At 49.3% G+C, this 12,743-nt stretch overlaps 1 protein-coding gene across 5 annotated transcripts in view; it reads right to left on the bottom strand.

Moving 5' to 3' along the window:
* Grin2d (glutamate ionotropic receptor NMDA type subunit 2D) overlaps positions 1 to 12,743 on the bottom strand; it is a 39,457-nt gene that overhangs the window by 11,336 nt on the left and 15,378 nt on the right. For all 5 annotated transcript variants that reach the window (XM_041657676.1, XM_041657751.1, XM_041657596.1 and 2 more), the window contains 3 exons: positions 11,303 to 11,428; positions 10,934 to 11,163; positions 9,924 to 10,084 (listed from right to left, as the gene is read on the bottom strand). In XM_041657676.1, the coding sequence (XP_041513610.1) occupies positions 9,924 to 10,084; positions 10,934 to 11,163; positions 11,303 to 11,428 (517 nt within the window). The remainder of the gene's footprint in view (positions 1 to 9,923; positions 10,085 to 10,933; positions 11,164 to 11,302; positions 11,429 to 12,743) is intronic.

Raw genomic sequence — 12,743 nt, 5'->3', positions numbered from 1 at the left:
ACCATGTGGTTGCTGGGAATTGAACTCAGGATCTTTGGAAGAGCAGCCAGTGATCTTAAACTCTGAGCCCTCTCTCCAGTCCTATATTTATTTATTATTTATTTATTTATTTATTTATTTATTTATTTATTTGTATGTCTGTTTAATGAGACAGGGTCTTACTATACAGGCAGTTCTGACTGTCCTGGAACTCAACGTCATAGGCCAGGCTGGCCTGGAACTCAGATCCACCTGCCTCTGCTTCCCGAGTGCTGGAATTAAAAGCGTGTGACACCATGCCCAGCCATAACCCAGCTTAAAAAAAAAATCTATAAAAAGACATAGGATGAGGACTCAAGCTATTTTTACTCAATAAAGGCTGTAAGTGTGGGCTGACAGTTTTGCATGTAAAAAATTAATTACATGTTTTTGGTTCTTGGGAGTAGGGGGCAGAGTTTGGATTTAGTGTTTTCTGGGTAGTCCCAGTCTACTTCTGTCAGATTCAGAATCCCCTTTGCTCCTCTTGTCTTCCTCGGGACCGAGTGCTGGATTATAGGCTGGTGACACCGTGCCCAGATGAAGCTCACTCTTTGACCCCTGAGCACTGAGCCAGGACAAAACAATGCTATCTTGTCTATGCGACCTTCCCTGGAGAAGGCAGCTGGCACCAGTGATGCTGTGGTGGAGAGCAGCCCTGCTCTCTGAGGGGACCCAGGGACCTGGGGTCTCTCTAGAGGGAGGGGCTGACAGGAGGAGTCAGCTGACTGTCTTGGAGGGAGGCTAAGGAAGTGAATTCAAAGGTGTGGGGTCCCAAGCCCTCTGATGTGTTCTGTTCATGAGGCTCACGGTTTCCATGTGCTAATATGGCATGGCTAGCCATGTGCTGGTGTGTTCTGTGTGCTAACGCTGCTACGGCTAGCCATGTGCTGGTGTGTTCTGCGTGCTAACGCTGCTACGGCTAGCCATGTGCTGGTGTCATGCCTGCCTGCTCCTGTGAATGGGGCAGCTCTGAGCTCAGATGCATTGTGAACTGAACAGCACACTGGATTTCGAAGACCAAGTGTTGGAGAAACGTAGGCAGAAGGCCTCAACTACTTGGCCTGTGTTAAAGGTCTGTTATCCTAGTATGTGGAAAGCCATGGCAGAAGGATAGGAGTTCAAGGCCAACCTGCAATACACAGAGAGATCCTCTCCAAAAATATGTGTGTGTGTGCAAACCAAATCATGTTTGTACTGATGTATCCAAATAACATTTTGGGGGCCGGGCAGTAGTGGTGCACACCTTTAATCCCAGCACTCAGGAGGCAGAGGCAGGCAGATCTCTGTGAGTTCGAGGTCAGTCTGATCTACAAGAGCTAGTTCCCAGATAGGTTCTAAAGCTACAGAGAAACCCTGTCTCAAAAAACCAAAACCAACCAACCAAACAAAAAACAAAATAAAACAAAACAAAACAAAAAACCAAATAACATTTTGGACTTGCTGGGTTCAATAGCTAACAGAAATACAATTGCTCAGATGGCAGAAAAATATGAAGAATTTGGAAAAGACTTATATGTGTACTACATCAACTTCAGGAAGGCATTCGATAGCATTTGGAGGAAAGGTTCTACAGGCACCCAGAGAAAATCATAAGAATACTAGAAAACACCTATAAAGATCCCTTTGCATGCCGGGCGGTGGTGGCGCACGCCTTTAATCCCAGCACTCGGGAGGCAGAGGCAGGCGGATCTCTGTGAGTTCGAGACCAGCCTGGTCTACAGAGCTAGTTCCAGGACAGGCTCCAAAACCACAGAGAAACCCTGACTCGAAAAACCAAAAAAAAAAAAAAAAGATCCCTTTGCATTAGTCAAAGAACTAAGTGATGTGGGAGTCCCCTCTGTGTGCTGTGATTACCATTAATGAATAAAGAAACTGCTTTGGGCTGGGCGGTGGTGGCGCATGCCTTTAATCCCAGCACTCGGGAGGCAGAGGCAGGCGGATCTCTGTGAGTTCGAGACCAGCCTGGTCTACAGAGCTAGTTCCAGGACAGGCTCCAAAGCCACAGAGAAACCCTGTCTCGAAAAAAAAAAAAAAAAAAAGCTATGGAGAAACCCTGTCTCGAAAAATCAAAAAAAAAAAAAAAAAAAAAAAAGAAACTGCTTTGGACCTATAGCAAGGCAGAATTTAGGTAGGTGGGGAAAGCTAGGCTGAATGCTGGGAGAAAGAAGGGCTGAGTCAGAGAGAAGTCATGGAGCTGCCGGAGTCAGACATGCTGAAACTTTGCCAGTAAGCCACTGCCACGTGGCAATACACAGATTAATAAAAATGGGTTAAATTAATATGTAAGCATTAGCCAAAAAGTAGCTGAGCTAATGGACCAAGCAGTGATTTAATTAATACAGTTTCTCTGTGGTTATTTCAGGGCTAAGCAGCCTGGGACAAACTAGCCTCCCTGCAACAACTAAGTGATCAGTTTAAAACAATCGTAGGAGTGTTGCAGGGATGTGTCCTCTCACCACTGATCTTTAATATATTCCTGGAATTAATAATAGCAACAGCCCTGGAGGATGTGGAGATAGGTGTGCAGACAGGTGCTGTGTGAATCAATAACTTGCGTTTCTCTGGTGATACAGCACTGCTTGCTGAAAGTCCAAATGAGCTGCAGGCCATGGTCAATAGAGTGGTGGAAATCAGTGAAAACCTTGGTATGAAAGTAAACATCGAGAAGACTGAGATACAACACATAGGAAGAGCACACAAGAATTTTAGCATTGTCATAAAGAATCAGAACCTCAAGCTGTCAACTTTGTCTGTCTGGGAGGAAGCCTCAGTTCAAAGGAGGGAAACTATTTCAGATGTCAAGAGATGGATAGAGATACTGAGGGCCGCATTCCCGGTGCTAGGAAAGGTTTGGTCAGCAAGAGACATAATGACAACAACAAAATTCCAAGTATATGAGACACTTGTCTTGAGCTGCCTTCTTTACAGCTCTGAAGCCTGGACAGTGAAATGCTCCTCAGAACCAGGGCTGAACGTGTTTGAGATGGCATGTCTCAGGAGGGTTCTAGGTGTCACATGAAGTGACGGGTTGTGCAACCATGACATTAAGAAACATCTCCATCTCCAGAAGGAAGTAAACTACAGGATGCTGCAGTGGTGCTTGCGATACTTAGGCCGTGTTATGAGAATGAATGACAGCAGATACCTGTAGATAGCACTGCTTAGAGGGGTGCATGGGATAAGGTGAAGAGGAAGGCCCCAACAATGCTGGATAGACAGCATGAAGCAAGATTGTGGAACCTTGGGTATGACAATAACACTGGCATCTAGGACTGCCCAGGATAGCAACAACTGGAGAACAATCATAAACAGGCTGCCCATGCATGCTTAAGCATTGTGGGGGCATAAATGATGGTGATGGTGATGATGATGATGACGGTAATGGTGGTGACGATGATGATGACAATGGTGATGATGTTGATGGATGGTGATGATGATGACAACAATGACGATGGTGATGATGACCATGGGGATGATGGTGGTGATGATGATGGTGATGATGACGGTCATGATGATGACAGTGATGGTGATGATGTTGGTGGTGATGATGGTGGTGATGATGTTGATGGTGGTGATGATGTTGATGGTGATGATGATGATGATGGTGGTGATGATGGTGGTGATGGTGAAAATGATGATGGTGATGATGATCATGGTGATGATGATGGTGGTGATGATGATCATGGTGATGATGATGGTGGTGATGATGATGACGTTGATGATGGTGATGATGATGATGGTGATGATGACGGTCATGATGGTGACAGTGATGGTGATGATGTTGGTGGTGATGATGGTGGTGATGATGTTGATGGGGTGATGATGATGATGGTGGCGATGATGGTGGTGATGGTGAAAATGATGATGGTGATGGTGATGATGATCATGGTGATGATGATGGTGATGATGATGACGTTTATGATGGTGATGATGATGATGGTGATGTTATGTCCAGCAGAACACATTTAAAAACAAAATCTCTTCACTTGTTTCTTTTTGTCTCCCAGGGTGCCTGTAGGGTACTATGGCTACATTCCTGCTGGGCAGCACTAGTAGAGTCCACTCCCCAGCACGCACCCTCTGGATACTTTCATGGGTTCCTAGGCTTCTGAGCTGAGAGACACCTTTCAGCTGGTGGCTCCGACAGTGAATTAAATCAACAGAGGTACCCAGGGTAGGCAGAGAAGCCTGGGTTCTGATGGGGTTCTTAGGATTGGATCAGAACCATGATCTCAGTGTGACACCTGTGTGCAGGAGATGAGGGAATAATGAAGGGGAAGACAAGAAAGAGGAAAGGAGAAGACAGAAGAAGAGGGAGAAGAAGAAAAGGAAGGGAGTGGTGAGGAAGAAATGGGAGGAGGAGGACTGGGGCATGAAGAAGAGAGAAGGAAAAAGATAAAATGAGGGGAGGTTTCTTTTCCTTCTTTCTTTTTTTTTCTTTTGATTTTCTTGATACAGTGTTTCTCTGTGTATCCTTGGCTGTTCTGGAACTTGCTCTATAGACCAGGCTGGCCTCAAACTCAGAGATCCTCCTGCGTCTGCCTCCTGAGTACTGGGAATAAGGGATGCACAACCACTGTCCAGGGTTTTTTAAAGCTTATATGGCTTATTTATTTGTTATGTGCCCTGGGAGTGGAACTCAGAGCTGGCTCATGCTGGACAGGTACTGTACCACTGTGCCCTAGCCCCAGCCCCAAGGAGTTTCCTCATTGAAGTTGGAAAGTAAAATTTTTGGCAAAATAAAAATTTTATGATGCTAAAAAAAATGAGGAGGAGCAGGAAAATAACAGTGGATAGAGAGTTGAATGTGATGCGACTAGCCAGGGGAGGTTGGACACTAAAAGTCTGACAAGTTGGAGCTGGGGAGATAGCTCAGGGGTTAAGAGCATTGGCTGCTCTTCCAGAGGTCCTGAGTTCAATTCCCAGCAACCACATGGTGGCTCACAACCATCTGTAATGAGATCTGGTGCTCTCTTCTGGCCTGCAGAAATACATGCAGACAAAACACTGTAGATATAATAAATATTTTCAAAACACTGACAAGTTCAGAACCAAGTGGTAGTGCACTTGCGAGGTAGAGACAACAGGATCTCCGCGAGTTCCAGACCAGCCAGGGCTACATGGTGAGACCCTGTGTCCAAAAGTTGTAGTAATAATAAAAAGAAAGGAAGAAAAGAAAAAGGAGATTTCGCAAGTCCAAATCAAAGTGCAATGGGAGCATAAATTACGCCTGGGACCCTCCAAAGGTCAGGTGTTTAGTCAGGGCTTAGATTAACTAAGTGCGTGTCAGAGAGATAACATTCTGAGTGACAGGCATGAGATTAACCTCACATCCGTCTTTTCCTGACTTACACTTAGCTCACAGCCCTGTTCCAGAAGGAAGGATGAAGGGAATGGAACAACACTGACTTAAGGAGGGATGAGGCCTGTATGTCAGCCTGAACTATGATGTGCTAAGCAAACACACCATTTCATGACAGAGGGAAGGAGGCCATGAAGGCCTCCCAGCTTCAGGGTGGAAAGGAACGGAGGCAGCAGCACAAGAGGCCTGAGCCAGAGCTGCCGCCCCAGGAGGGAGGTGAAGGCAGAAGCGCACTGGCTAACGGGTGCATCAGGTTCACAGCTCCTTCAGACCCAGGTCACCAGAGTCTTGGTGGTGCTGCTGTTGCTGTTCCCAAAAACTAACGGAATGCCAGGCCCTGGGGATGAGAACCACAGGGCCTCAGCACAGAGGCAAACGGCAGCTAAAAGACCAGGTGCTTCTGTCCAGATGCCAGGAGCTGAGATGACTTCAGATGCCCTCCCACCTCTCTCTCTCTCGTGTGCGCGTGCGTGTTATGTACATGTGTATATGGATGTGTGTGCACATGTGTGTAGAAACCAGAGGTCATTATTGGATGTCTTCAATTACTGTCCATCTTCAATGTGTGTGTGTGTTAGTGTGGATAGCGTTTGTGTGCCTGTGAAGTGCACGGAGCCCAGAGGCAGACAGAGTGTCATCTGCTCTGGCACATTCCACCTCATTCCCATGAGACAGGGTCTCTTACAAATCCTGGAACTAGGCGAGCAGCTAGCAAGCCCAGCCGTTTTGTCCCTGTGTCCCACACAGTGCTGGGTTACAGGTGATCACACCGGCGCACCAAGCTTTCTGTGCAGATGCTGGCGATGGAAGCTCCTTAACATTTGTTTAGTGCCTGTAAGCGATCTCTCCAATCATGGCTCCTCCCTGAGCCTGGAGCTCTTCCATCAGAGAGTGTGGCTGGTGAGCACCTGTCTTCACCCTGGCAGTGCTGGGGTTACAGGCACATGCAGCCACTCCTAGCTTTTATTTGAGTCCTGAGGATTTGAACCCAAGCCCTCAGGCTTGTACAGCAAGTGGCTCTGTAGCCTTGCCCACCCCACTGTCTCACCGTCTCCAATGGAAATTACAAGTGGATGGGGACTTGGGCATCAGGCCGAGGAACTACTAAAGCATTAGAGGTACTTAGGGAACATTTGCCAAAAAAGCTGATGAGTGGGCCAGGAGTCCAATTCTGACTCAGCACTCCAGAGGCTGAGGCGGGCGGATCTCTGTGAGTTCCAGATCAGCCAGAGCTACCTAATGAGACCAGTCTCAAAAACTAAATTAAAACAAAACAAAAAGACCCAAGGCAAACAAGGAACTGATGAGCACATGCTGTGTCCGATCCTTGGGGAGCAGGCTCTTTTTCTGTGTCCCCCACAGAGCATGGAGTCCCTGAGGCTGAGGGTCATACCTACTGGAATAGTTCTTTTAGGTTTTGCTCTGGGAACCTGGTACTTTGAAAAACCTCCACACCCATTCTAACCCTCCTCAACAAGGGAGAGGTCTGAGCAATTGGGGGTGTGCGCCAGCGATGGTGGGCACCCTTGAAGAAAGGAAAGGCAAGAATTCAGCTTTAGGGAAAGGCAGGCCAGTCAATCCTTGTAACCCCGGGAATGGAAGGAGCCATCAGTCACATTCCTTTTGGGTTGTTCAGAGTTATCTGTCAAGGCAGGAAGGCTACCATGCTGGTTCCCTAGCTCACCGTACAAAGTTTTCCATAGCATAGAGTCCTGGGAAGTTTTCAGGGTGCTTGCCTGGATTCTCAGCAACACCTGCCATATGAATAGTGGGTGCAGGGAGAGGGTGGAGAAGGAGGTACCCACCAAAGGTTGATGGCCATATGAATAGTGGGTGCAGGAGGAGGGTGGAGAAGGAGGCACCCACCAAGGGTTGACGGCCAGAACATGCACTGCAGGAGGCAAAACGGAGTTGCCTGATAGGGAGTGCTGAAGCCCGGCCCAAGGGGAGGCTCACTGGCTCATAGAAAGTTTAGGTACAGAGTCTGTGTGACCACAGAAAGAGGATAGAGAGGCAGAGACGGAGAGCTACTAAAGAACTTTGCTGGGCTAAAGCATGAGGCGGGACTCGGCGGATGGCAAGCGCGCACCACAGGTCACAGCCTCATCCTCAGCTTACACGTCCATCTTTCCGGTGTCCCTGACAACTGCGTATGGCTGCTTGATAGGATATTAGAAACACACAAGTCCCTGAGACAGGGTTTCCAGGTGAACACCCTCCATGTTTGGAACTAGGGTGTGCTGCGCAGAACAGCAACAGCCTTCCTGTGATCACGAGGCAACCAAATGAGCACGAAGATCAAAACCGCAAGTTTGACAGAGCAGAAATGTGTAGAGAGTTTAAATCTTTAAATTGTCCTGCTAGCCTAGCAATTTTTTTTTTTTTTTTTTTTTTTTTGGAGACAGGGCTTCGCTATGTAGCTCAGAATGCCCTGAATCTCTCAATAGAGTTCCGGCAGTCATGAACCACCATGATTGGCTCCCTGGATTTGCCATCCCAGGAGACACAGAAACCAGTGTCTTAAAACTGGCTTTAAAATCCTACCAACCCAGGAATCTGCTTGCTGCCGGCCATGGTTTCCAAGTACAAACCTCCCCAAGAACTGCTCTGGAATGTGTTCATGAAGACTTCAGCTGCGGGCCCAGGCTGACCCTATACTGTGCCTACCACAGACGCGCTCAACAATCCACTGAGACAAAGGGGTAACAGATCCAGCCAGGACGGCTGCTGGAGGGGCAAGCAGGAAGATGAGTTGAGGAAGGAAGTTTCTAGATGACATAATGGCCTCCACGTTGTTCCTGCTCCCTTATAGCCCCTCTACCATTCCCCACTGCAGTGAAGGACACTTGGGGACAAGAACGGAGGCTTCTTTGCTTAATCTCCTACAAAGGTGTCTCACCACTTTGTCACAAGAGCCAACTCTGATGTCCTCAGGGGTCACCACTGGTCGGTCCTACTCTCCTCTGCCCTTCAGCCACCTACTCTTCAGATGTCCCTCTACACCTACCTCAGGGACTCCGTACACCTCTACCTGCAAGGCTCTGCGTCTACCCTGAGAGCGTGGACACACTCCCTCTTCCTAGAAGGCCACCTGACACCTGGTGATGTGACCCTGCTGAGGAACCCACTCTGATGGCCGGTGACCCTGCTGAGGAGCCCATTCTGACGCCCGGTGACCCTGCGGAGGAGCCCACTCTGACACCCAGTGACCCTGCCGAGGGGCCCACTCTGATGCCCAGTGACCCTGCCAGTTTGTGTGTTTGATACTCATTTTTCACCCTAGACCCTCAGTAACTGGGAACAAAAAATGTCTGTCTAATATTAGTCCAGCACAAAAAGGCAATAAGAAAAGAACCATGCTGAAAGACTAAATAAAGGAGGGGCACTCAACCTAGGAAACGGCAGTGCTGGGGAACAGACCCTGGGTTTGGGGCACACCAGGCCAGCCCTCTACTACTGAACCACAACCCAGGATCTAAACTAGGTTTGCCATATCCGGGTGCTACACTCTAGGGACTAAATTTAACTGTATCCCTATGATTTACAGAGCTAACATAAAAAAATACAGACCCTTTCCTGTAACCCAGATATTCACTGCAGAGTTCAGAACTGATGATAATGGCACAATAACTATGGCAAAGCCGTCGTGGAGTAATCTGTGTGTGCGGATGTGGCTCTGCCAAGGCGCCTTCCAGTTGGTTGATAAAGAGCTGAAGGGCCAATAGCTAGGCAGGAGGAGATGGGCGGGCCTTCTAAGAAGAGGAGATGAGTCTAGGTACAGGAAGACCCAGAAGGGATGGAGAGGAAGCAGGAGGTACAGGATGGAAGAGAGGTAAAAAGCCCATGAGACAAAACATAGATGAATAGAAATGGGTCAATTTAAGTTATAGGAGCTAGTGGGACAAGCCTAAGCTATAGGCCAAGCTTTCATAACTAATAATAAGTCATGTCATTTTTGTGAGCTGGCAGCTCAAAGAAAAATCTGTCTACAGAGAGCCACCATGCTCTGGCCACTGTTCGGTGGGGATTAACTATGTTGTTCTGGTCGTTTTAAGACAGGGTCTCAGGGGGGCCTGGAGAGATGGCTCAGTGGTTAAGAGCATTGCCTGCTCTTCCAAAGGTCCTGAGTTCAATTCCCGACAACCACATGGTGGCTCATAATCTGTAAAGAGGTCTGGTGCCCTCTTCTGGCCTGCAGACATGCACACAGAATATTGTATACATAATAAATAAATAAATATTTTTAAAAAAAAGACAGGGTCTCAGTATGAAGCCCTGGCTGGGCTGGAACTCACCAAGTGCTGCCCTCACTTTAATTCCAAATGGCAGAATTAAAGGCACATGCCACCACTCCTGACCAAACTTCGTTCTTCTACCAAGGAGCTGCCTTTATGATCCTGACTGTACGTACAAGAAACGGTTACAAAGCACTGAAGCTCTGAGTCTTCCAGGCCCCCTTAGTGAACTGCCCCAGGCTGACCTCAGACGCGGGCCCCACCCCTCCCCAAACGCTCGAGGCCCCATTGCCCGAGTCTGCGCTGACCCTGCCTTGAGCTGCGTGAGAGCCTCCTCCACTCGCGGCTGGTTGTAGCGCACCATGTAACTGTGCATGTCAGGGTAGTTGCTGCGGATGTTCTTCTCTGTGGACCCGTTGGGCACCGTCCCAAACTTCAGGGGTGGGTATTGCTCCTGGGGCCTCTGGAACTGAACAGAAGGGGAATTGTAAGGTAGCCTCTAGGAAACTCCCAAATCCAATGCCCCATTCTGGAGAGCCAGCCCTTAGTTTGCTGGCTCTGGAGTAAGCACTAATGTAGGCACAGGGGTGTGCTGGCTCAGAGTGCAGACAGAACCACACTCCCCTTGCTATATGTAAGGTATGGTATGTAATGTATGGTTTCTGTTTAGTCTGCTATTCTATCTTTATTCCACTGAAAACAATGCTCAATGCAACCTATCCCATCTGCCCCACAACCCGCCAACAGTCTGAGAGGCTGGGTAGCCACTGTAACCTCACAGTGTCCCTCACGGCTGCTATCCCTGTGTTCTGTGGCTGGCGCCACACGGCAAGAGCACAAGCCCAGAGGGTGGGCATTCTGAGTGCTTTGATGGATGGTTTTATGCATGTTGAATCTAATTAGTAAAAATCTGGAGTTGATTTGACTGCTGTTCTTATTTGAGACAGGGACTCACTGTGTAACCAGCTTGTCCTTGAACTCATGGTCCTCTGCCTCCACCTCTGGAGGGCAGTGATTACAGGCCTGCATCATTAGCCCGAGATTGACTCCTGGACGTCCTGATGTTGTGTTATTACATTTATAGTAACTCCTGGCTGGCGTATCTCCTCAAGCACAGTCTCCCGTGGATTAGCTGCGGCACGAATGACGTCTTCATTGCAGTGCGAGGAGGCATTGCTGCTCCTGGGACACTGGGGACACCCTCTTCCCCAGGACCATTTAAATCATTCATCCTCTTCCAAACCTCCCATCTCTACTACTCTGGAACCTCTCTGTTCTGGGGCAGGTGACCAGCCAGCTGGCCTACCCCTGTACGCACCTTTCGGTCACTGAGCCCAGATACGGTGTCCACATACTCCTCCTGGATCATGAAGGCAGCCAGATTGGCTGTGTAGCTGGCGAGGAAGATGACGGCGAAGAAGGCCCACACCAGAACCATGATCTTGCTGGTGGTGCCCCGCGGATTCTCCACTGGCACCGAGTTGTTGAACACCAGGGCCCACAGCAGCCAGATGGATTTCCCAATGGTGAAGGTTGAGCCACCAGGGCCTATGGGGGCCAGGACAGGAAGGGACCTCACATTCCTTCCACTCCCCAGGAGAGGAGAAAGGACTGCCGGTTTTAGCTCTACTCCAGGGGCTACTGGGAAATACAGTTCTGCATAGGGTCAGGCAGGAAGGGGACTTACGTTTGCCCGTGGCCAGGCTGCGGTTATAGCCCACAGGACTGAGGTACTCAAAGATGAAAACGGTGACGGCAACCACGGTGAGGCACATGACGAACATCATCACCCACACAGCGGGGCTGTAGGGCTCTGGGGACACGGGAGGTGTCAGCCGAGCAGGGGCTTGGGGGACCAGGTGGAGCCCAGTTGACTCCATCCATCTGTTCCCTTTTCTGGTGCCCACTCCACGGACAGCCTATCAGTACATCCCAAGAGCTACCGGGACCATTTCTGTGGCTCTCACCCCCTAGTCTAGCAGTCTTCTAAATGCTCCCTGAGCCCAGGGTCTGAAACTTCACCTCTTAGCTTCCCCTTAGGGGCTATTCTGCCACCCCAGGCTCTGCATCTGGGCACCCATGACAACCCCCAGGCCACACTCCTTGCCATCCATCTTTTTTGGTCATAGATGACAAATTTTGCCCCCGCTCCTTGCTCCTTCTCCTCAAGCTCCTTGGGCCTGTCCTCCACACCCCCATGGTCAGCAAGGAACAAGCCTGGTCCCCAAGGGAAAGGATCTTTCTCCTTCTGTCCTCTCTCTCTCTCTCTCTCTGAGGAGCCTTGCTTAGATGACCAGAGCAAAGGGGGAACGGAAGTGACCTGCTAGCCTTGTTCTCTCGCCCATGTCTGCTGTCTCCAGAGATGGTGTTTCTACATAAGGAACCACAATGTGGCTTTCTGACCACCCCAAACCTGCATCCATCCAACCTTCCAGAGATGATGTTTCTACAGAAGGTAGCACAATGTGGCTTCCTGACCACCCCAAACCTGCATCCATCCGACCTTGCCGCCATGCTTCTGCACATCTTCATCCTCAGTGTCGAGGGGTCACTGCGGCAGCCCCCACCCCTGCCAGCTTCCTGTACATTTTTCATCCTTTGTGTCAGGGTCACTGCGGTAGCCCCTACCCCTGCCAGCTTCCTGCTCCCACAGGGCTATCATCAACTCACAGTGAGCACATATCCTCATTACCTTCTGAAGTTAAGCCCTTGCCACCAGAAAGAATAAGGCCCAGACTTAGTATTAGAGTCCCAGTCCAGCAAGATACACCTCCCCGCTCAGCCTTCTGGCCACCCTTTCACCCGGCTCCTCACCAGCCACACAGGCCAGCTACAGTCTCAGGCAGTCGTCACACCCTCCATGCTGGTTGCTGCCTGCCTCCAGTGGTCTTTTTTTTTCAAATCTTTACAAAGGTGAAATTCCTTCTTCAAGAAGGCCTCTCTCTCCTACCCACATCAACCTCTACCCTGTGCCTCTCTCTCTCTCTCCACATCAGCCTGATTTCTCATGGTATCTATTACCATGGGAACTGGTCTAGTCTGTACCCCCTAAGGAGGCAGGCAGCTCCTAGGAGGTAAGAATTTGTCTGTCTTAGTCACCATGGTCCTCCAGGTCTTAGATTCAATCT

This window comes from Microtus oregoni, unplaced genomic scaffold (genome assembly GCF_018167655.1).
Source record: "Microtus oregoni isolate MIOR12 unplaced genomic scaffold, Mior012 000000F_ref0000247, whole genome shotgun sequence".
NCBI lineage: Eukaryota > Metazoa > Chordata > Mammalia > Rodentia > Cricetidae > Microtus > Microtus oregoni.
The sequence above is the reverse complement of the archived record's forward strand: the minus strand, read 5'-3'. Positions and strand labels throughout refer to the sequence as shown.